The sequence below is a fragment of the Polypterus senegalus genome, chromosome 2 (genome assembly GCF_016835505.1).
Source record: "Polypterus senegalus isolate Bchr_013 chromosome 2, ASM1683550v1, whole genome shotgun sequence".
NCBI classification, from domain to species: Eukaryota; Metazoa; Chordata; class Cladistia; order Polypteriformes; family Polypteridae; genus Polypterus; species Polypterus senegalus.
In genome coordinates, this window is record NC_053155.1 from 234,913,093 (window position 1) to 234,939,925 (window position 26,833).

General features: G+C 34.8%; 1 protein-coding gene across 2 annotated transcripts in view; it reads right to left on the reverse strand.

The window, feature by feature from the left end:
* Positions 1-26,833, reverse strand: part of klf12b (Kruppel-like factor 12b) — a 262,738-nt gene that overhangs the window by 80,550 nt on the left and 155,355 nt on the right. For both annotated transcript variants that reach the window (XM_039745339.1, XM_039745340.1), the window contains one exon: positions 13,067-13,604. In XM_039745339.1, coding sequence (XP_039601273.1) covers positions 13,067-13,604 — 538 coding nt within the window. The remainder of the gene's footprint in view (positions 1-13,066; positions 13,605-26,833) is intronic.

A 26,833-nucleotide genomic window follows, 5' to 3' on the forward strand; every position in this document is an offset into this window, starting at 1 on the left:
CCCAAGGGGTAATGAAACCAAACTGAACTCCTTTACCTTTTAATGTTTATTATTAATATGTTGAAATATTAAAGCAGAAAACATATAAGTGGTCAAACTGTGTTGGTACAATTCCTCCTCTCACAATTAACACAATGAACAATGGGAAAGGCTCACACTGATGACATAACATAATACAGACAAAGAAAGAACTTGTGAAGCAGTTAAATGTTCAGCATCCAAGCAAGCAACAGCAATAACAAAACAAAATGATAAAATAAATAAATACAGTAAAAAAAAGAAAAACCTACACAATATGCTAAGAACTATGATAAAAGCAGATATAAACACACAATATTATTCAGATTTGAATAATAAACTGGTCCATCTTATTTCCAGATCTACTTAATGACTGGTCCATTGGAACTAAACATGGTAGTAAGTTGACGACTACCTGTTGTGGTCTATGGCCGGCTTGTCATCCCGGCCAATACCCCCAGGCCACCAGATGGAGCTCTCCCTGCAGCATGGAGGTGCCCTGAAGACCAGCAGGGAATCCTGGACAATGGAGTTTTCATCCACAGCCCTGCTGGATACCACAGGGGCCGCTAGATGGAGCTGCAGGGAGGAGCAAAGAATATTATTTGCCATATGCCCCGGAAGTATGTCCGAGTCACATGGACAAGAGGAATGACGTGCTTCCGGGGTGAAGAAAAAGAAGAGTTTTGATCTGACCAAGAAGTGCTAAGAAGTCACATGGATTGAGGGGTCAGAAGCACTTCCGGGTCACGGACTATAAAAGGACTGTGGCAGCTCCCAGACGGCGAGCTGAGCTGGGTGGAAGGGTGGCAACGCGCCTGGGAGTGGAGGATTGTTTATTGTAGTGATTATTGTATTGTTTAATGAGTATAGTGGAGAGGAGGGTGCTTTGTGCACTGTTGTTTATAAATAAAGTCAACATTTGGACTTTTTTCTGGTGTCTGGCGTATTGGACAAGGGTTCAAGGGAGCGATACTGCCCCCTATCTGTCACACTGTATAAGATATGACAATATATGAACAGCAAAGACAATTTTTAAACAATTATTAATAATAAAATAGACATAGCTAAGCGTGTATTTTAGTGTTATTAATATTAATGAAACAGAGGCAAAATGTTTCATAAACTTTATACTTCATTTAAAAACATATACAGGAAAAGGCTGAAGTTAGGAGCAGAATTGTGCTTAAAGTTATGAACCCTGGAACCTGATTTTGACAATAATGACCCTATTAATCATGAAGACACTTAACCTTCAAACTAAATTTCATAAGCATCATGAGAGGTAGATCCTGCATTAGTCCTTTGGCATATTCCACCAAAAAAACAGACACTATCCTGCAAATGCAGAATGCACTTGGAAGAGAGTGATGATTAGTTGTTTTAAGTCAGGTAGACTTGGCTACGTTTTCCCCAAAGACTGTGGTCCCTGTGCTCTGCTTTTTTGCCACCAAGTTTTCACGTTAAAATTCATTATTACTCATAAAGTATTCCTAGTCCTAACTGAAAATATTTAAAGAAGGAATGTGTCAACATGTCTCTACAAAAATGAAAAGTAAAGGTTTGTGAAAGATTAAATGGATGTTAGATTTAGGTTTAGATAAAACATCATTTTTTACAAGGGGTAATTCTGAAATTTTTATAGAAACTCTTTACATAGATAGATAAATAAATATACACACAAATACTTAGTCTTAACATACACTAGAATGACTAAAAAGGAAAAAAATTAAAAAGAAAAGGAAAAAAGATGATGTGCAGCACTGATCATAATGGCACTTAGGTTTTGTTTTAATTCTGTCTTTTGCTACTAATCCCAGGGTGTCCAAAGTATATTCTATAACAGAGATGGAGGGTCTCTCCTGAGTTGATGTTACAGGCCCTCTTACATTTACATATTTTATTTTATAAATATTTGCAAACCTTCATGAAAATGTCTTCACTCTGTCATTATGATTTAATGAATGTAGGTTGATGGGAAAAATGGCAAATTTACTCATTTAAAATTAAATTTACAATACATTAAAATGTACAGAAAGTGAAGGGTGAATGCTTTCTGAATCTACAGTATATGCCCTTATGTCTGAAGGTCAGCATTTGATATTTCAAGTAACTTCAACACCTTCATCAATGGAAGATATAGATCTATGTAGATGAAGAAGTGCAACCAAATCAAACCCTATTAGTTGTCAAGCATACTATAGCGTGATAAAAGCATACCTGGCACAAGATCAGTTTTTATTTCGCTCCAATGGACACAACACTTGGTAGATTATATTTTTGTTAGTAAACTCTTGCAACTGCAGTCTACACTTAATTGACAAAAAGTCAAGATTCATAAAAAAAAAAGTACAAACATAAAATTTAAAAAAATTATATCATTCATTGTGCAATGGAGAATAAGGTGGATATTGATGTGAAAATAAATACAGCATTAAAAGTATAATCAAATCTGGTTACTTTCTCAAATATGAAATCATTTAAAAAAATCATTTTCTAGGCAATTTTTAGGACATTTTCCATTTTAATGTACTCTTGAACATCAGCACACACACAGATTTTGTACAATATCATTCCCATTTTATTATATAAGCATAATGAAGAATTATCTTTTGAATAATGTAACTGATTAACTGAGAGTTTTGTAACTACTAAATCAATTATTATCAGTGTTTGAATACCTATGGCAAAATAAGTCAGAACAATTTTGCGTCTCTTCAAAAAAAATGTCAATTTCAAAACCTATTTTTTAAAAGACACCATTTTAACAAAACATAATTAAATATACTTAGAAAGTCTGATGTATTTTGAGTCCTTTAGTGAAGTATACTTCCAATTTACTTTTTTATTGGTTATACCTTCAATTGGAAAGTATGGCCATTCTTAGCTGGTGGAGCGATTTGTCTGTTTAATTTTGATAATGAAGGAGACTCCCTTCTTCTAAATAGTTACATGACCTCTTAGCAGCCCTTTTCTAAATGCACTGAAGGCTTGATCCCATTTCAAGAGTTTTGTTGATTTTTGGACACACAGGGAGTTGAAGCCAAAGAATATTGAAAAGCATTTTTTTTACAATTTGCATTTTTTGTAAATATTGTAACTTTATATGGACAGTTTTTTGGTTTCATGCCTTATTATAACTTTTGTTAAACAAATACAGTATGTCATATCCATGTTGTATTCACTTATTTGAGTAATTTAACGGTGCCTAGTTCTGCATGTGTTGCCACTTTTTACATTTACAGTGTATATACTGTATGTGTACAGAGTATTTTTATTTTGAGTTTTTCTGTTTTTGCATCATTGTAATATTTCATTTTTTCTATCTATTTCTTGAACTGTACTGATTGATTATTTACTTGATATGCATATTTTTTGTGATCTGTTCCTGAAATATATAATTTGATTTAGTAAATATTCTGCTTATATATGTCATTAGAAAGCAATTTACATTACAGTATAAGCAGGCCTTTTGACTACACTGCCAGTTTGCTCTTATATCGATTATCTGCAGTCTGCCATCATTTGGAATATATTTTGTAATTATAAGTACAGTGAAACCTCAGTTGACGAACGTCTCGGAACACGTACAAATCAGTTTACAACCAAAAAGTTTGCCAAACTTTTGCATCTCTTCACAACCACAGACTCGGTATACAAACAAGCCAGTTTCCCTTTCAGTTTGTGCGCACAGATGATTTCCGCACGTGTTCAGTCTCTCCCTGTGCATTCCATGTGCAGCGAGAGAGAGAGACACACACACACACACAGACATGTGCACGCAAGAAACACACACACACACACACACACACACACAGCTGTCTGAATAGGTTTCCTCCTGGTGCTCCGGTTTACTCCCACAGTCCAAAGACATGCAGGTTAGATGCATTGGCGATCCAAAATTGTCCCTAGTGTGTGCTTGGTGTGAGGGTGTGCATGCAATGCGGTGGGCTGACGCCATGCCTAGGGTTTGTTTCCTGCCTTGCGCCCTGTATTGGCTGGGATTGGCTCCAGCAGACCCCCATGACCCTGTAGTTAGGATACAGCGGGTTGGATGATGGATGGATGTTTTGTTGCTAATTTCTATTGCTTTGTTTAATATTTAAAAAAGGTAATGCGCAAACCCATTAGAAATGTTAAAATGTTCTGTGACAATTGCTCTTGAATCCTTACTATCTGAATATATTGTGTGAAGATTTTCCTCCTCCTTCTCTTTTTCGTCCTCACCCACTGGATGTTGCTTTTCTCTTTCTCACACATGCAACATAACCATAAAACGATAACTATGTGCTGACATGAGAACGTGCCTGTAGCACATCAACACAACTCTCATATAGATATTTAACTAAAGCACTACCTGACAACGATAGCATCAAGGTGGTCTGAGTATAAAATGGCCAAAGACATTATAGTTTATTCACATTACCATTTTATGCTACAAAATATTTTTTAAGGTTACATAAATTTAACCAAGTTTTGAAATATTTGCTGCAGTCTTAGTTGTTATATACATTTGGCATATATTAACTATCAAAAAGTTCTGGCAAGAACCAGCTCTATTATTTTAGAATTTGTACCCACTTCTCCAAATAACCAAAAGTTTGTTACTAAGTCTGCTATTGAAGTATCTTGAGTGCATAAAATTAATGGCCAATCATTATGTTAAGTTCAAAAAAGAAAATACGTCAATTTCAGAAATCATGGCTTCCATATTTCTAAATTATATATTTAGATAGATAGATAGATAGATACTTTATTAATTTGATAAAAGCTGAACTTATTGTGTACATAACAGTAAAGTATATCTGCTTATCATGAATAACTATTAATCATCTTACAAAGGATCATACTGTGGAAGCTGTAAAGAAAACAAAAAATATTTGCCTGATTATCCAGTAACGAATTTAGTCCCTCCTGATATATATTATATTGCCCCATAAATCCCTCAGGCTCTAGCAATACTCAATGACACAATTTATCACAATTTATAATTTTAACCTATTACTAGGCTAAATCTTACTGTTGAATAAGTGAAATATGTATATAGTTTTTGTTCTCGTAATACACCAAGAACAAAAACAATTATTTGTGAAAGGTTGAAAAAACTTTATCTAAGCAGTGTTACACCAAAATTATACAATAACAGAAAAAGCAGCAATTGAATAATACAATTGTACCACTTTATTGCCGGATGTGGCCTTATCTTTAAGTGGAGAAATTGTACTGTGTCAACAGAAATGATTATAAAAACAACTTGCTTCATTTTTAAGATGTACTGTAATAATTTTAAGGAGTTTTCCAGGACATTTAGCATTTTTCTCAAATTCAGGGGTTTTCCATAACTGAAAAATTATTTTTGTAAATTTCCAGAGCCTCCAGGTTTTCATTGACATGTGAAAAATCTGTGTATTTTAACAGTTTTGCTGTTTACAAGTGACTTTTATATATTACATATAACATTCTCAATAAACCTTTTCTTTTTGCCTCAGTAAAATAGATCACAAAAATCAAATGAAACTGTTAAACAACTGCTTTGCTGCAACTCAGTCCAGATTTAAAATTTAAATTTTGCTTGGAGAAGAATGCTGATCAATTAGGCCTTGGTGTGATGAGTCTGCAGAAGACTAAGAAAATTGCAGGCAAATATGTGGAGTGATTTCAGATGAAATTTCTTGCTTCTCTACATTCTTTTTAATTATACTAGTTTGTGAGCATGGAGAATTCTAAGGGACAATTTGGAATTGCCAAATGACATAACACATACTGTATGTGTTTTAAGATGAGGGATGATACCTACAGTATCTGCAGGAAAGCACATGCAGACATGGAAGAACATGCTAACACCACTGGGTATGTGATTTAAACTCATAACACCAAAAAACAAATATATTTATACTATGTGTACTAATTATATATCATAATGCAAAAAACATGTTATTTTCTATTTTTTTCCTCCCTCACATTCTCTTAAATACAGTATGTGTATAAAGAATAAAACAAAGCTACACTCTACACATTTGTCTAAAGTACTTTAGTTCCTTCTGAATAACAGACCATTCCACTTTAAAAGCACATTGCTCTTCACATAATTTTCTACAATATTTAGCCTCCTAATTTACATTCTATGGCAATTCTGGGCTCACTAACCATATCCTTAGTCCAACTATCCTTCAGTGAATCTTTACCAAAAAGGTTTCTTGACATTCCTGATTTGGTTGGTTAGTAACTAGTATCAGACTTTATCCTTCGGCTTGCAGCCTCACTCTGGACCCTGCTCCTAAATCTCAGGCATAGTTAAATGAGACAGGAATCAAGGAATCACACTACACTGACCATCCTTAAAAGTAATCAAAAGTTGCTCAGATTTAACATTCACATTATCCTCTAGGACCTATAATGCATAAAGATTCAAGAAATCAGCAGTAGAATTTGCTCACTTCTGCACTTGTGGAACCCATACTGTACCTAATGATATCCAGGTTGCCCTCACTGGCGTTTAGAGGTACAGCTCACTCACTAATGTAGGTTTTCCTTAAATACGACTATCACCTCATCTTCTGTTCACTCACTGCCATTTTGCGTTTTTTATCTACCCCAGCACTACCGGAAAAGTGTTTTTTACTCAGTCATTATCCAGTATGTACTCTGGCTGTAATGATGTTTATTCAATTTTTTACATTAATAAACCTAAAATCTAAAGTATTACCATAAAGATTCCATAAATAAACAATGGATAAATTAGAAATCAAGTGATCTAAATTGCATGGCAAGTGGAAGCTACGTTACTTTTATTTTCAGTGATCTTATCTAAGATGTCTTATATCTGCTTGTTTGTGAATTAACAGTGTCTTAGTAAATAACCACCAATATTGCTATTTTGGCTGTGTTTACTAATTTGCTGGATGCATTATGATATGATCAGCTGAAAACAAAATCATAATAGTATGAGAACAACTGAAAAATGGCTAAACAATTCAGATATACTACACTACTAGATTTACTTGTGATGGATATAAATTTAATAATCATCTCTTTTTTTAAAGTTTCATTTTTTGAATCAGGGTCAAAGGAAGATGATTTGAATTTTTTATGACTTAGGATTATTTTTTAACTTGATAATTATATCTCTTCACTTCAAATGTGCAAAACCCAAAGTTAATTCTAAAGTATATCTATGACATGTTTTTCTTAGCTTTGCTTGGGTGGAGTGCTGTTTTCTGTTTGTATCAGTGTAGTTGCTGTGCCACCCATTTTTAGGGTTGTTTCCACCCAAATAACAAACCATTCTGCCCCCCTCCCTTTCTCCATCCTGTGGCTGACAACCAGCATTAAACGTTTTTCTTACTGGATGTCAGTCGGGGCTTGCCAGACGAGGAGAGACAGATATCCAAGATAAAAAGCAACTATAAAACAGCCAGCTCCCTAGTGTGATGTGTTTGAAATTTCATAGCACGCCACGGAACGTTTACAGGGCCTGCAAGATGAAGCAGTAAAACCACACCCTATGGGAAATGGGTCCAAAACGGCAGTTCACTAGACAGGCTACATGAGCTGAAAGGGGAAAAAAAAAGAGAGAAAAAAAAATAGGAGAGAGTAATAAAAAACAGACAGGATGCATGTTTCTAATTAAAATAACAGCACGGTCCCAAATGGTCTGCATTACCTGCAAGGCAGTGAAAAGGCTTTTAATATACATCTCTCTGTAGCACTCTTAACTGCACTGGAAAGTTCACTCAAATTACAGATAATGATATTTCATAGCTGAAGCATTTTATAAGCCTGTCTATGCTTTATATCCCTCAACTTCAATTGTGTTTGTTTACACATTTGCTTGTTTACTGCTTAATCAGGTACTCAAGTATCCAAAGTGCACAGCTGAATACTTCTGGCTTGGGTATTACAGAGCTTTTGGATGTTTCCTTAGATCTGTTTTACTGAAAGCTAGACCTAATTAAGTCAAGATACCATCCTGAAGTGCACTGCATCATTAGAAATGCCTGACACATCTATAAGCTTCAGAGACCCAGACAGGAAATATTAACTCATTCATCACCATAGACAATCAATGTGAAATGTCTGCTGGGGTGTCATGGTTCTACACAGCCATCAAAATAAAAGTGGAGAACTTTGAGTTGCATTAACACATCTGATTCCGTATAGACCTCAAAGCAAACCTTAAGTTGCTTTACTTGTTGGGTAGACTGCTCTCTTAGCTGAAGGACAAGTCCCTAACTCCCATGATCTTTTAGAAGTCCAATGGTAGATGTAAAATGCAGGATTGGATATAGAAAGAAACTGAATAGCTTATTGAAGGAATTAGAAGTACAGAAATACTCAATTTCCATAGCAAACTTTCAAAAATAATTCAGCTATAAAACACTTAAGATGTTTATTATAATAAGGCAACTAGGAAATGAACCTGTTATTTTTTGCCAAGATTGTCCTTGAAGCAGTATGTCTCAACAATAGTTAAACTGTTTTTACCTGTGTACCAGGATATGTTATTTGATGGTGAGCTAATACTTGGGGTGGGGGCAACAGGGAAGACCCATGGCAAATGCAGACTTTATGCAAGACACAAAGACTGCACTAGCAATGGAACCCAAGTCTAAACTTAAAAAATAAGTTTGGGATGATAAGAGTGATTAAATATGAATTACACTGAAACTACAGTATGATTAGACATGTAACCTCACAGCTCCACGTGGCTCGGTTTTAAAACCAGCCTGCCTGGTCCCTCTGTCTTTTGGGGTGTATCTACAGGTGCTTTTTTTCTCTTTTCTTTGCAGCTGAAAAATACATATGAAACGTTACCTGGCAATTCTGAACTAGCTTGGTATGAGTTACTGCAGAGCTAATAATGAGTCATGCATGAGTGACCTGCAAAGGAATGGTCTGGATATTGATCCAGATGAAAGAAAACATCCGTTCACCAATTTTCTTCAGTCGCTTAACCTCAGCAGGACTGTGGGGAAGCTGGAGCATATCACAGCAAGCATCAGGTGCAAGGCAGGAACAGCTCATTATAGGGTGAAATCAAATTTTTAAAGCTGTGTTTTAGCATTTTAGTGACATTTATAGATATTAAACTATTACTAATATTATGCATCATTTTTGGGGCATTTTTTGTCCATGTGCTGTAAGGGATAAAATTGCTTAATATGAGGGCATTTTAGTCTCATGCTCCTAAATAAAGTATGACATTCAGCTTTAATAAATCATGCCTTAGCAACCATACAAAGAACCTCTATGAGCTCAACAATGATTCTATATATTCTAAGTTCAACACCTATTTTTAACAGCAAAGGATTTTGCTTTTTTAATTTATTTATTATCTCTTTCAAAACACAGAGCTCTGTAATTCAATTATATTTCTGCTCTCTGTTTCTCCAAGGTAGCACCAGCATGTGACTTATGGTTTTCTTTCTTTTCACTGATTATAGCTATAAGGCAAAGGGGATGTGTGTAGAGATGGGGGGTCAGGACTGAATAGTATATTCAATACCATGTTTTAAAAATCCCAAGTATCTGTGGAGAGGTCATGATGGACGGGACCAGGATTGTATGAAGAGTTTAAATTGTTGTTATATCTGGGAATGTGAAGAAGTATGCACAGGACACAGCTACATTGTCGGGGAAAGAACACTCTCCTGTATTCACTACAAATTATTGTATTATTATCACTAGAATTACCAGAGCCTACGAAAAAACTCGTAATTCCGTCCCACCTTAAACTGCTTCTTAAATCCCTTCACACCTCTCCGCCAGCGCCCTTTGTCTTCTAAATGTGCTGATAAAGAGAAGCTCGGAGCAGCCGGCTATTCCATCCCCCCACCAATTTAGAATGTGCACGAACTTCTCTCAGCTCATGCCTTGATTGAGTATCTGGGAGTGAAGTGGAGTTTTAGAGTGGAAATAATAGATTGTTGTTCGGAACACACACATTTCATGTCTGTTCCGTTTCTACAGTAATCTGTGTCAACACATTGTTAAAACAGAAACGTTTTTTTATATTCTAGTAGTAGATGACAAAATGTAGGCATAAACTATATAATGTATGAAGCCTGAAGTCCAAATAGCAAAGAAACATTTTCACAAGAATAACACAATTGCACTTTTATTCAAAAATATAACTGCAGAAACAAAAAGCCGCCTTAACATGTGACATTGACACCAGTTTATTGTAACTTCCTCCATGGTTCAATAGACTCAGCACCCGCTTGGGAATCAAGAGGTCACGAGTTCGATCCTGCGCCTCTCCGTTTTGAGAACTAAACTGCTCTTAGTCTTATTGTTTTAGAATAAAAGCATACATTTGATTTCAGTCTGTAACAGCCGATGCAATTTATGATCCTTGTAAAGGTTAGCTTTTTTTTTTTAATTCACTTTTCATTCTCTCAGTCACGTTCACAATCAATCCATACAACCCCATCTGACACGGCTGTTTTCACTAAAGATGCGCTATAGCTCTGCAGTGTACCACGATGCATACTAACGCCAAACACCCAAGCTGCCTTCTTCGTATCTCAACATCACTTGCTTTTCTTTTTATTCAGTTTTATTGAGTGTTCCTGCCAGTCCCCGCATGTTGCTGTATGCTGTTTCTTTTGTACTCCAGGACATGCAGAGGACAGAATGGTAAAGACCTGTAACTTCGGCGCTATATGCAATCATCAGACACTCCCCATCTGCCCGTGTCGTTCAAACACAGGAACATATATTGGTGTAAAAGTATAACAAAAGTGCACTTTTATTCAAGTGCACTTTTTCCATCGCCTTTTCCTGTAAGAAGCAATGTACACACTTCTCTCTATGCTGTGGTTTCTATTACACATATATACATACATATACACATATATACATATATACATACATACATATACATACATATATATTCTGTTTATCTTATACCATTCAGTTTGACTATCTGGAATAGTTTACAGATGATCAAAAAGTTTTTTCTAATACTGTATATTGACATGAACTACATCCGTCTCACCAATATAAGATAACATTTTGGCAGCTTTATTACACATGAGGTTAGACCAGAGTCAAAAACATTCTGCCTTGTAATAAGATTCAATTTGGCTACATTACAAGCTTCAAAACATGTCTGTTTATGTGCATCAATGGCTATTTTCTCACTTAAGGCACACAAGAGACACTGTACCACATACCCAGGAAAACACCAGCAGAACTTGGCTGCTCGCGCAGAAAGAACTGTGACAGGTAATGATATAATGATCTATTATCAAATAGTTCATCCTGAGACTTGCTACCGTTTATGAGATGCTGTACTAAATCATAAAAAAGAACACTGCTGTTCAAGAGAGGAAAAAAAGTCTTCTGTTCATATCTAATACCCAACCAAAGGTGCAGTTTTTGAATTAAACACAAATAAAGCATCCTATTTTGTGTAAACATCCAGTGTCAAATCACAAGGTGTTAGATTACACCTGTTTGACACTTCACACTATTGACACATTTTAACTTATTCTCCATGTAAAATCAACAATAATCAAAAGATATTGACCATATTTAAAGAAAAGCAGAGTTTCTGCATAAACATTGAGGAATGATGTTGCCATATCTATGCAGACTCACACAGATTTTTCTTCTCTCTTTGTATTGTGAGAATCATATGCTTTAATACCAGGTGCTCTCAGTTAAACTATTTTATGAATGCAGCCTAATGCTCTGTACTTTACATTCACCATATATGGGGGTCCTCGGGTTACAACGTCTCGACATACAACGTTTCAAGTTTACAACGCTCACTCTCATAAAAACTTTTTTTTTTACACTCATTTTTTCTGTTACTACAGTACAGTGTACAGTACAACATATTTATGTCCTTTTCCTGTGGCTTGGTTGTGTTTTTATGTTTTAGATTATGATTTTGCAAATGTGTTAAGATAGGTAAGTAACTTTGGCTAGGGTGTGTTTCGACTTACACTAAAATTCGGGTTACATCACTGTTGTAGGAATGGAACTGTGTCATAACCCGAGGACCCCTGTATATCCAACAACTTTAAATACAAGAAATAGTCCTTAAAGTGCAGTACATCACAAGTGAGTAAAATACATTCAACAATAAAGAAAAATGGGGCAGGGTGAACGTTATGATTTTTTGTGGTTTATTCTTAAGTAAGTCAAAGATTTTAGGCTTTGAATGATGAATAAATGTAAGTTATGGACCTTAAAAAATATAGGTCGGCTAAAAAAACATGTCAACAACAGTTCTGAGTTAAAACTCTGCAAAAATAAAGACTATGAAAGCCTATGGTAACCGAAAGTAAAAATATCAGATATGTCAAATCCATAGAAAGACAAACTGCTGATAGCATTCTGCTGCAAAAGGTTAGCTGTAGCAGTAACTTTTAAATCAGGGGTGGGCAAAGTCATTCCTGGAGGGCCGCAGTGGCCGCGGGTTTTTGTTCCAACCCAGTTGCTTAATTAGAAAACAATCCTTGCCAATAATTATATTTCATGGCTTGTTAGTGCTTTAACTCAGCTATGTCAAGTCATTCTCATATCCTAGATTTTTTTTCCATTCTAAGGATATCATCCAAATACTTTGAAGTGTAAAACAGATGGGTAATTCTCAATCCTTTACTTTTTTGTCTTCTCTTTCCTTCCAAGTATTTAATTAAACCAAATAGTGCACGGTAAATACACTCAGGTGTAAAGGATAACAAGCAAAATGGATAACTGCTGGTTTCTTTTGTCATTTGCATCTTATTGTTAATAAGGAGCAATTAAAAACCAAGAATGCGGCTGTTTAAGACTTAAATAAGCAATAAGGGTTCAAAATCTTAATGAGGGAGACAACTAAAATGAAGCAGAAGTGTTTCTAGAGCAATAAGTGCTTCTTAGTAAGCAATCTGGTTGGAACAAAAACCTGCAGCCACTGTGGCCCTCCAGGGATGACTTTGCCCACCCCTGTTTTAAATGTAAATTACGCATAGAGTACTTCCACATTTTAAGCTTGCTTTCATCCATGCTCTCATTTTTTGAAAACAGCTTCAATGAATAGCCTCTACCTTACCTTTAACCTGGTTTCTGCCTTCTTCCATTAGGGGCAGCATAATAGTGGAGTTTAGATTTCCCTGGGATCTCACAGCTGTGTACACAAGAGACTGGACTACCACTGGTATACGGTGTACATGACTTGGCATTTTATTAGTCTGGAGGTTTATTGGGCTGGAAGGTGGCACTGGATGGATAATGTGCAAAAATGGCTGGCCCCGAACTCCAGGAGGGGATGCCACAAGCGGTCCTGGTGTTAGCACTGTGGGCATGCCTGTTGATGAGGATGACGAAGACACAGAGGTGATGACTGTGGGAGGAGAGGTTGATGATGAAGATGGCGAGAAGGCTGATGTGGCCACAGAAGGAGGCGAGGACTGTGATGATGATGACACAGCTGTAGGAGAGATTCTGGCTTTGTTTATAGACAAGTCCACAGGCTCAGTCTGTGTTTGGAACTGGTCAGTTGAGAGCAAGTCCTCTGGAGGCTCTGCCTTCACTTTGCTTAGCAAAAGGGGCACTGCTTCCATGTCTGGGTACTTGTGAACTTTTGGAGACTGTGGAGAAAGAAGGGAAAAAAATCAATAATCATTTCAATACAAAAAAAGATTTACAAAATGTTTGGCTCAACTAATGATTATTCTACAAAAGTGTGACATTTAAAGCTATTTACCAAACAACTAGAGCACAATACATGATAACAAAATATTTGGTGTGTATTTTATGATCAGTATCATGTTAACATCTTTTTTTTTTTTAAACAAAATCTTCATTTTTGTGTCTCTTTTTAGCTAAACCACAACATGTGGTACACTTACAGAAGGACCTTGTAACATATAAACTTTTTTTATTCTGATCTTAAGCAGAAATAAAATCTTTGAGGTGAGCGCTGAATACCTGAAAAACAAGTAGTAGTTTACCACTTCAGATTTAAGAGATGATACATTCACAAAAAAAAAAAACTTCTAAAAAGCAGTGAATTATAACAAGTAAAACCAAAGCCACTAAAAACAAGACGTGTTGCATAACCTTTACACTGTAGAAAGTAAAATCAAAACATTTTGCTCCCACAGCCTCCTTCAAACCATAGACATTTTATTTTAAATGTTTTAAAAGTTGTTTTAAAACTGAAATCACTTATTCAATCTAACTATGTGAGCATTAGCTGGCAATTATGCATTTGACCTACTTCAAAGTTATTTAAATAATTGATGACTACATTAAAGACAGGAACGGAGTCACCTTCTTGTCCAAGGGCATAACAAAACAAAAGACACATAACTTAGAAGATTTACCCTTACATCAAAGGTATATGTACAACGAGACAAGCTGGAGATAATTGGCCTAGTAGATAACTTCTTCTTTGCCAAGTTAAATAAAACAACATGACAGTAGCATCAAACATTTAGAACACTAGGTTAATCAAAAATGGGTAGATCTTAAGGAAAGATGTGTCAGAACAGTTTGCTGTATGTTTTCATGAGTACTGCAAGAGAGGGTGGCAAACATGTGTGATGCCATTTTCTTTTATCATTACCTCTGTACTTAAGATGCACAATTTCTTACATACTGTAAATTAGGTCTTTCACTGACTGACTGTCAAGTCTCCAAATGTTCCTTGACATAAACAGTATAAGAAAACAAAGCATTCTCAGACCTACTCAATCCAGTTCTCCGTCATGGGACCTGAGTCAGTCTGCCAAAACATATCAAGGAAGAAAGTAACCCTGGACAAAGCACAGGTCTGTGGCTGGGTCCAGTCATATACACATCCCTTCGATCCAAATTAGAAATGGCAATTAAACTAATATTTTTTGGCAAGTGTTATTCTGGGGGGGAAAACATATGGTCGTGGGTAGGACAGCTAGGTGTGGTATTTAAACCCTGGAAGGTGGACAGGTACGACAGTTGTGTTAAAGACTGCACCACTACACTGCCTTCCTGACATACATGTTCAATGGTATTTAAATATCAGCTCAGATACACCAATGAAAAAGACCAAGGTTCATAACATCAATGGCTCTGAAAATGTAAATGCTCTCAGAGCTCAAAACTCTATTAATAATGCTTAATGAAGCCTTACAAACAAAAGATTATTCTAAATAAATGCATATTTACTGCAAGTAAACATTCAATAGTAAATTATTTATTTAATCTGCAATTTGCCCATCAGATGTGTGTTCACAGGGTTCATTTACTGTATTTAATTGCTTTTTTGGTGAATTCCCCATGGTGTTTAATAATTTTTTTCATAAGATAAGGGAAATTAAGGGTGAGCAGTTGGGTTCTGGGCTATTTAACAGCAACATAGTTGTTTATGAATCATAATTTAGGGCCCGCTTTTAAGTTCAAAAATGTTTCTGGACAGTACTAAAAATATCTTCTTTGTTTATATTCTGCACAGAGCGCAGCCAGTTATAGGTAGTATATTAAAAAACCTTTTTAAGTACTTTTCCAAAATACTTTTAGACCTTCTTTAGTTTTAATTTCTGTTATTTCGCAGATATCATTTGCCTTAGGCCTTTAGCTGGAAAACCAATGAAATATTGTTTCTCTCTCTTTCTCCGAGAATCTTACCTTTTTTAATATGTCCCCTTTGGAACAATCCATGGGAAGAATTAATGGAGCTTCTGGTTCCTACATTGACAAATGGTTGGAAATAACATGGCTCGTCTGTGCTTGAGTGTAGTTTGGTCTTCGCCATATCTCTAATTCTTAGTTTAATATTTTTATGGTATTTGTTTAGTCTGGGTTGCTGTAGTACTACTCCTCATTTGCTTTCCTTTAATCACCATTCAAAAACTCGGCTAAGCTTGGGGGCTGTTGGGAGACATGTGCCAGGCTTGGGTTATTATCTTATTAGACTAAGAGATTAGTCTTTAGGATGAGAGTTTTTGGTATCTTTTATTAGACATTTTAAATTGGTAATCATTTAAAAGTATAATTTGAAGCTTATTATAGCTTATATATTGCTGTTTAAAACAGATTCAAAGTACCAACTGAACAACATATTCAACATTTCTACAGTATAACTGAAGAGAGGAGAACACTAAACCATCTGTGAGAAATAAAGTATCAGTCCAGCACTACATAATTCAAAGCTCCACTAACTTCTCATGTGGAACAACCACACATTTATCATAGTCTGTTAATTTACTTAGGCTTTCCATCTGAAACAGTTTCGATTTCCCTCATTGTCTTTTTCATTATTTCATTTACTTTAAGATCTTGCCTATGTATTTTATATTCATTATAATTTGTAAACTGGGCTCCAGCAGTTTTTATTGGCATCAGATTTATTTTTTGCCTTTGGATTAAAATTTATTGCAGTGATTTTTTAGTTTTTCTCCTCCTTGACACTGCTGAATATATATGAAGGCTCATTATCTGCACCTACCCAGGACTATTTTAGCAAAACACCTATAAAGGCAAGATGTGTTTCAAATTTAGACTTTAAAATGTACATAGAAATAACAGAAATAAGGCAAGTTATTCCTTTGATCCTGAACACAAAAAGGTTATATGGAAATTTAAAAAAACTAGGTAACTTAATTCTTATTGGCACCTCATTCAGAGTTTGGTTCATTTCTTACTCCTGGTGCTGCAGGATTAGACACCACCAACATGCCATGCTGTATTGGATTAGAAAGTTAGAAGTTAAACGGATGGATAATAGATTTATTTTGTTTACATTAACACTTCCTACAGTGATCATTACTATAAACTGTTTAATGGGATTTTACTGCACTACAGTGATCACCCCGAACCTAATTATCACTTATTAAACATGAAACCACAGTTTTTTATTCTTCCTCAAAAACAAAAGTGCTCACAAGCAATAGTCATTTTTGAGTTTTATGTTTGGAAAGAGGGGCATAAAGCTGTATTTATCTTAGTAGACTAAGAGCATATAGTGTGACACGTAACAGACTACAGGGATGGACAAGTCACATGTCTGCTACATAACTGTTCACTGCTGATTGGCAGATGTCAGCCAGTGTCTTCTTGATTTTTCCCCAGGGCTGGCTTATATGTCAAATTAGTCAAGATTCCTGTCAGTCACATTCATCGGGCTGTAACCGAATCATTGATTTTGTCAAGCAATATTGCTAGCAGTTTTTTTTTCTTTCTTTATAAAGTAAGTGTGTACGCTTCTACTAAATTTAACTTAAAGTACCAGTACACATAAATTACCTTTCAAATGAACAGGAGCATTGGAAGAAAACACAATACATTTGCTAATAGATTTAGTTAAAAAATATGCCTCCACAGTACCAATCTATCACTCAGAAAAATAATTTCCTGAGAAAAAAACATTCATGCTTTAAACATTGGCTTGGTATTACCTGAGACAGACAGAATTAATCTTATTGCCAGTTACATACATATAATTTGGTGGCTTAGAATACACAGGATTACAGAATCTTAATAAATGAGGAAAAAAAACCACACATGATGTTCACATATACAGTATAAGGAGAAAGACCTGAAAATCACTATTAAAGAAAATATCTAAATATTTTTTTAACTGATCAAATGATACTCAAATAATAAGTCCACATTGCAACTAAATTACACATAATCCTCATGTATACATTCAGAAATATTTTATGATAAAAATCTTTGATTTCATTAAAGCATATAATATTTTTGCATGGGTACCTCTAGGTGTAAGAAAAAAAAATTCCACCCTTTAGGCCCAGTAGTGAACTGTCAAGACCTACAGTTTAACATTGTAACAACTCTGGACAGAGGCTTGTCCATTACAGGATAAACTCATCCACACACCTGCATAAACAGAAAAATGTGGAACATGAACAAAATTAAACCACAAATTAAGCTACCATCCTCTCACTGTGTAGAGGCAAAGCTACCAGCTGTGTCATTGTGTTGTGTTATATAATCTTATTATATTTTACTAACTTTCAGGAAAAATAATACATAAACAAAAAAGTTCAGGAACCAATTGGAATTAAATCCAAAAATAGTTCCTAAATTCCTTGGTAAAATATGACAAGTCATGACATATCAGGATCCACACTTCAAAGCAGAAACAAGGACAAAAGTTTATTTAAGATAGTGTTTTCCACAGCATAGACTAGAAAATCTTTCGTAAACCTGTTTTAAAAAAATAGCTGAAGCTCTCTAATAGTTACTCTACAATGAGTTTGATGAAAATCATGGAAATGTTTTGGGAAACTTCACCAAGCTCTACAAAATGCATTTAAGTCAATAGAAAAGGAAGAACTTAAGTAATTCTGAGTGGATTGTAATGGTGAAAGGGGCTCTTTGGCAACCCTGAAGTCTAGCAAAGTGTCTGCCAATTATGCTGGACAGATCATTGTGACCAAAAATGTGATCTGTGTAGTGATACAGCAGTGCTAACCACTGTGCCTCAAATAACAAAAGATGTAAATGGAGCGAATAACACACACAAAATACAACAATGGCCACATACTAGCAATAAGTAAATAAAATATAAACCATTGAAGCTCACAGAGTTCTGATCTTGGAACACGTTGGCAATGCCACAAAGTGGCTGTGTGGGACTGGCTTATTCCATTGATTAAAGTCACAGCTTTAGGTACTGGTTTATCATTGTTTTTATTTGCCATGTTCTGTATTTGTGCAGCTTCTTCACACTTTTTTCCATCAAGAAAAAAGAAATATCTTGTAAAGAGTCATAAATCTTTCAAAAATTATGCATGAAAAATTAGCCACGCAGCACTGTGCTGTCCATGCATAGGGTTCATTGGGCACAGCAGGCATGCATGAAAGTTCTGCGCAATGGTTGCTACACCGCTTTTATGTCATGCTGGCCTTGTAAAGAACCATGGGGTGTTGGGAAAAATATGTTCATCTAAGCTAGCCACAAGGAGATTTTCCAAGAAATTATTTTACAAAGTTACTGTATCCAGTATGCAGTAACCAGTATATCCACTGCAAAAAACACTTTGGTGCATTTTGCTAATCAACATTACTGCCTAACTATTACAATAGAATGCAATCAAGTACTGTATTATTGAGAAACTGCATAGTACCTTTCAAAGTTTACAGTGACTTAGTGGGCGCTTTATTAAAAACACTTTTGGACTCCATAACTTCACACAGTTTCTGCAGATTTCTTCATCATACATACATGCTGCAAACTCGCTTTTTCACCTTCTCCTAAGTGATCCACCAGATTTAGATCTGTGCAAGTTCTTTTAGTAAACTGAAGACACTGTCATGCTCAAGGAATCTGTTTGAGATGATGTATACATTATCCTGCTGGAAGCATCCAACTAAAAACACATACACTGTGCCAATAAAGGGATGCACATGGTCAGCAACATTATTTAGGTATCCTGTATTGAGAGACCTACTGTATGCCAAGACATTCTCCACATCATTACATTATAAACTCTAGCCCATAGAATTGAAACAAGAAAGCATACATCTGGCTACTGGATACTCTGGCTTACTTCCATGTCCGAAAAAAGATTTTTAGATTGTCTGGCAACAAGCCCAGTATTGCTGGGTGTGTAAATCTGTGTCTCTTGTTTACATGTGGGGTTCTAATATGTGCCCTATGTTGTTAGAATTATCTCTGATGCCCTATGTCCTTATAACAGATTTTTTTTTGTTTGTTGTTTATTTTGCCTTATACAATTTATCATATTAGGAATTTGTTAGTTTTCGTATACCTCTTGGGGTCAGAGTGCAGGGTCAGCCATTGTACAGCGTCCCTGGAGCAATGGGGCCCTTGCTCAAGGGCCCAGCAGAGTAGGATCTCTTTTTTTGGCAGTGACGGGGATTCGAACCAGCAATTTTCGGGATACCAGTGCAGATCCTTAGCCTCAGAGCCACCACTCCACCCATTGATTTAAATTCTTTTAATCTAAAATGAAACCCACAGGTGAATTCTTGAGTTTTTAACTTAGTAGCATTCCCTGATACACACTGATGTTTATGTTTTTGGGATGAGGAATCAACCATAGATGTACCTTGAAACACTATTACTAAGAATGCAAACAATATGAATAAATGAAACACATAAAGGAAGGCAAGCTATAAACATCTATACAATTTTTTTCCAAAATGCATACACATTAGTATTTAATAAAGACATTTTTTATTCCGTAAAGATTTAACTTTGGAGGTGAAGACTGCGCAAAATGCCACCAGTTAACTTAACCAAAACCTGTGCTTTGTAAAGTGCCTTGTGATGGTGCAGGCTATCTTTGATATTTTAACAATAATCTGTCTTGATTTAACTAATTTACACAGAAATCAAGCATTTTAAAAAAACAGAAACAAGGAAAAGCACTGGAGTACAGTTTCCCCCCCCAAGTGTTTCGTTCTCCTGTATTGTACTGTCCACTTTGTATGCAGTTACAGTATTTTTCGAAAGCATTATTAGGTAATAGCTGTAAATTTAAACATGTCTAATAAAACTTGACTTTGATCACATGACTGAAAAATGTATTCTAAACAACACCGGTTTAAACTTGAATTTATTTTTGGAAACAAATTGCAGATTGCAATTTTATTCTTTGGCCTGATCTACTCTAAAGGTGTTACTATTCGGTATGTTTTGTAATAATGTTGATTACTTTGTAAGGGGATTTGAGAGAATACCATAAAATGTGCTTTAAAAATGTTTTTGTCTTTAAATTTGCCCATGTAGCTAATGATTTATGAACTAATTGTTCTAATGATGGTGGTGGGTTCATTGTTACTGTAGATAATATCCTACCAGTATCTCTGCTCCACCTTCTCCACACAGTGGGATGTACCAAGCGCATACCACTTGGGGCCTACATCCAAGAGATACGTTAACTACATTCTAAAACTACCTTATCAAGATCCTTTTGATATCATGGAAAAATATATGCAATTAGAAATGTCCTCTGATGTCATTTGGTCATCCTTGCAGCCTTGTAAAGGTATGTTATTTTTTTTCTTGAATCCACAATCTCACTACCAAGGTCACTACCATAAATGATGAATATAAATTGAGACAGAAACACTGATTCATTGGTCAACTGAAAATGTGGCTGAATTTAGCTTTTTATTGCCCATCCACGGATAGTACAGAGTCGACAGCACGGCAACCACTGTCCAGTTCTTATGATACCATTAAACCTTCATTTATAAGGTCTAACAATACTCTCCCCTAATTATGACACATTTTGGAAAGAGCATTATATTATTTTAAGTAAGAACCACAATCTTCTCTGGTGCAAAGAAGAAATGAGCAACATGGATTTCTTACGTTTTAATTTCTACAGTGGAATTCAGATTAACTTTAGTATTCAATACAGACAGAGTATTTCTTCTTAGTAAGAACACTAAGAATCAGCATAGCCCAACTTTCACATGAAACTATTAAATCTATTCGCCAAACATGGCTGTTTTTAAGTTCAAAAATTAACAATGGAACGGTGACAAATATACTTTTACGACTTTTCAAAAATGTCTGCAATTACACAGCAACTAATGCCAAGGAACAATGTAACAATGAGTGAATGCACAAACAAACAGGTAATCAATTTAACACAAAAATGTATGTGTTCACCCCAAAAGTAGTTTTCTTCCATGTGTATTGCTGTCTTACAGATTATTATCTAGTACTCTTATGCACATGGTGTTTCAAAATATTAGACAAATCTCCTTTTAAATTAAAACCACCCTATAAGGTTTACCTGCTGCGGTTTACCAAACAGTGCAAGGCAGAGGAAAATATTCATTGCCATCCCCATTAGCTGGACTGGTGAGTGTTTAATCCAAAGCAAAACAAACCTAATTTATTCAGTTATTTCAATAGCTCTTCATCTTCACAATTGCCCCTTCAGGATTCCTCTAGCTTCTACATACTTCACATGTAGTCTCTCAAAAGCATATTAGGCAAAATGTTTCTCCCAAAACAGCTTATCACATTTCTGAGAATACTATGTATACATTAGTTGGACCACATCGTGCTTTACACATTTTTGGGCAGATAGATTTCTACTTTTATATTGTATATTCCATTAGTTCTACTTATTCTAATATATAAAACCTTTCAACCCTTATGTACAACAATACACATATATAAAATAAAAGGAATCTAAATAGTAACTTAAAAAAGTAAAATAAAATTTCATATAAAGGTTTAGTTTTATAAACACAGCTGTAAGCAGAAATGACTGGTGGCTAAGCCCTTTAGGCAAAGACTCTTTCACATCCGTTGTAGAAATTGTACTCAATGTACAATTAAAACAGTGCTTAGGCAAACATAAAAATGTATTCCTGATTAAAAAAGAAAATATATTTCTTAGCTGCTACAGCTTCAAATATCACATAGTGTTTCATTAAGTTGTTACTGACTAAGAGCCTAGTTCCAATAATGCTTTTTTTTCTCTAAAATTACATGTCCATCAAAATAGAAAAGCTAGATATTCATTAAGCTACTGTATTATCAGCATTTTCAGATTTTACAATTCTGTCCAAATATTTGTTGCTATGTAATACCACTCGATCAAAGTGTTGTCTTGCCATGTTCACAGAAAATCATGCTTGGAACATCATGGGGGGTGGAACATTATTTTTATTTTCCTTCTGCTTTCACTCACAAATTGTAGATACGTCATAAGATATTCAGACTCCTGTGGATGAGCTTGTAGTTGTAGCACTCCTGGTTGCCAGTCACCTTTTGTAAGATGATGTTATTTCTTATAAGAAAGATATTCTGTGTTTAAAATAATGCTGCATTTAATAATGCGATGGCTTGCTTATTTTAAACTTAAATTGATGGCTAGTTTCAAAATCTGCTATCTCCAATATATGCCCTGTATATTATCAACCACTAGCAATGACCCAGCAATGACTGAAAGTTTAATTACACTAGACATCTCATAAATTTGATTAATTTAAAATGAATACATGTCTAGATCACTTATGCCACCTTAGGTACTGTAAGTATAATTAATGACTAAACAAAACATGTTATGACTGATTTCTAAACTGAAACCTAGTAACAGTAGTTTCTTAAACCCTGTTCTAAGATGACTATTGAAAAAGTCATTAGTAGTTTCACATACCTTACAAATCTTAAACTGTATCTAATACTTCTTTACTGAACACTGCTATGCCAGGCTTCTTCAGAGTAGCTGCATGCCAAAAGTTCTTTGAGAAAACAGTAATATCACTGTAACTGTAACAGAACCTTAACTTGGGAAAAAAACACATTTTATGGACTGCCTTCTGCTTACAGTACAAAAAAGCATTTCACTACAAACAGTAGAGAATTCAGATGCACGGTTTTAAAATGTTCATATTTTCTTTCAAAATTATATCAGGACAGTACTCTCTCATTTTCTTTTAAGAAACATACAGTATTTATTATTGCCCAGTGCAGAGGCTAATTGTGTCACTCTTTATATTGTGTCATTAATACAAGTAATTTGTAAGCATAAAATATAGTTTTCACTTATATGCTTGTCGGTATTTATCATTAAAACATAACACTATTCCATGACATAAACGTATCTGAGCAGTACAGTGATTGCAACCTGTTAATTCAGTTTCCTCCCATACAGTACTAAAGATGTGCAGGTTAGATTACAGAATGACTCTAAACTGACAGAATGACTATATCTTGTAATGAACTGGTGCTTCATTGTAATTTTTTCCTGCCTTGCACCCGGGTCTCTTTCAGGATGGCTATGGATCACTGGGACGTGAACTGAAATAAGGAGATGTAATATTAGATTGATACATAAATTACTAAAGAAGCTGCATTTGGTTAATTGAAATCCTGGATCAGCAAAAGTTCAGAAAACGGAACATTTGTATAGCAGTAATTTTAGAAATAGGAAATTCTTGTGTTGTTTATATATGGTTAAATCCATTCGTAATCTAGGAGTCATGTTTCACAAAGCTTTAAACTATTATCTTCATATTTAGAAATTACTTAAGATCTGTTTTCTAAAGATAGCTTCTTAACATACTTAATATTCAAAACCTATTGACTTGCAGTTATATTTGAAGGCAACTTTGAAATTCTCCTTCTGACATACTGGACAATATCATAAATGGCTTAGGCACTTTTTTACAGAATTAGTTAATTAATACCTATACTCCAGATTACACATGAGAATCATAAAAAATAACTTGTTTTAAAATTGTTTAAGACTTATTTGGTAAAGGTCATTTCACATTAGTCACATTTTCCATTAATGTCATAGTTTCATTTACATAATCTTAGCAAGAAGGAAGCATTCAGTGGCTCACTCATGTGGCCTCTATTTACCTAGTATGACTACCTAGCAACTTACACCAACCAGTCCACGACTCACCCCTATAAAATGAAACAGGTTTGATAATCTCTTTAGGTAGAGCAGTGGGTTCTAAGTGCATGAAAGGTGACAACCAAAGAATGCTTATCTGGAAATACAATGCATATAATTCAGCTACAAGGAATAAAGAACATGGGTGTTTTAAACCATACCAACAGAAGAGTAGCTTGTCTGCCTGATGTCTTGTGGTTTATGTATGATGGTTGAATTGAATAAAGGAAAAACAGGTAGAGATTGCAGCTGAACTTGCTGTTAATCCTTGTTATAAGATTTAGTAACACACTTTCATATACAGCACTCTTTCCATCACTGTTGTTTCATTTACCATTTGCCATTAAGTCTGGCAAAGAACATATGAAGAATGTTTCTACACTCATAAAATTAAAATTACCATTTGTACAGCCAGTATGTTTAGATAATGATCTTAGTCTGATATAAAATAAATATGAGGACTTTTCCCATACACATTCAAGCTTGCAACTTTAATAAAACCTTTTAATTTTTGATTGGTTTAGGTACTCTAGGGTACCTGAATCATTTCTTCCTGCCATATGCATATGCAAGGTTTAATGCTCAAAAAATAGAACAAAAATGTTCATAGAAATTACATGTCCATATGTACAAATCATGAGAAGTTCTCAAATAATTAAAAAAAATTAATCCTTGTTGACTGCAGTAACATTGAGACTGTAGGAAAATGAGTAAAACGTATATTTTATGAATAAAATATTATCTTGGGTGGCAAAGAGGTGTTTTTTTTTGCCTGTTAGGTTAAATGTTGAGCTAAACTGACCTGACATAATATGGGATAGTATTGTGCCCACTGGCCTGTTGCTACCTTGTGTTCAAATCTAGTGAATCTGACTTTTGCTAACTGTAACCCTAAAATCTAGATTTTAATACTGTTATAAAATTATCTGAATATAAATTAATATTAGTGGTTCTGTCACTTAATCTAATATATAGAATCATACATAATGATGACTTAGATGAGGTGGATTTCAGAAGGTTATGTATAATGTAAAATTATACAACTGCCCCAATAAATTAACTCTGCGCATTTATTTATGGATTACACACTTGCATGGCTGACATTGCTATCTCATTGTGCAAGTGACCTGGTTACCATTTCTTTTCATGTTAACTGATTGTGTCATGTTTCTGTACTCTCCTCATACTCACGTGAGTTTGGTGTAGGCATGACTGCTTCCTCTAAAATCTTAAACTATCAACTGCTTTCCTTCGTGTGCTCTGCAATGGAATGTAGTACCATCCAGATCTGCTTCTCAACTTATGCCCAATTCTCCTGGGAAGGGGTATGGATCCAGTGGAAGTAGGTATTTTGAAAAACGTAAAGTGGACATGGCGACAATGTACAATTTCCTCATGCTGTAACTGTGTCATAAATCAAATGTAAATTCCTCCATCTGTGAGGCAACAATGCTAACCAAACCAATATTTTGTAACACAATACACCTTTACAATGCACACCTTTTTGGCATTTTTAAATTCTAAGTCCATTAGATTACAATGTGTCAATCTTCTTTACTTTATTACCTTTATAATATGACTTTAAAAGTTCCCCTAAAGATGGACACCATAATCAAATGTTTCCAAAACTATATGAAAACATATAATGCTGAGGCTAAATTTAGTATTCTGCGGTGTTGAAAACACCTAGGCAGTCTGTAAATGCCAACTCCTACTGCTGTTTGTGGTAAGAGTACTGTTAAAATTTGGATTTAGGCTTAATGTGCTGTATGGCGGACAAAGTAGAGAAATGGTTGAGACATCAGTTGAGCTATACATCCATTTTTTGTTTCTCTTCTCAATAGTCTGATTAATACGCTGTTAAGCTTTTTAAAAACAGCATGTTTTTTGAGTTAGTTTAAAATATTACTAAATAGGTTTTATTTACAATGTCTTTTAAATATGGATATACTGTATTGCACCAGTCATTCATTGTTTATGATAACTTACTTTTTAACCTTGGAAAAACCAGAGATAAACATAAATATAGTGACAGAAAATGTTATTAGGATAATCTTTAATCATGAAGATGTGTGAGTGATAAACCCTCTGCAAGAATACTAAATAATATTAATATATATCTATGTAAATATACATAAAATGCAAAGTTGACTGACTCACTTGCTGATCAACAAAAGAACTCCCATTTAGTTAAAATGCTGATATTAGGTAGGATGCTACAGCTATGGTAGTAGGTATTCACTAAGAAATGACATTTCAATATACAGTATCAATATTTAGGGGTAGACCACCCCTATAATAGAAATAATAAAATCCTCAAAATCTCAAAAATGCTTTGTCTAATTTGATTGAAATGTGCTGCCATTGTAGAAGAAAACTGTCTGACCCATGTTTTTTTATTTGTTGATATTTAAAAAATAAATAGTTAACAATGCTCAACCCAGTGTGACCTTCTAATACTTTGCATCTCCTTT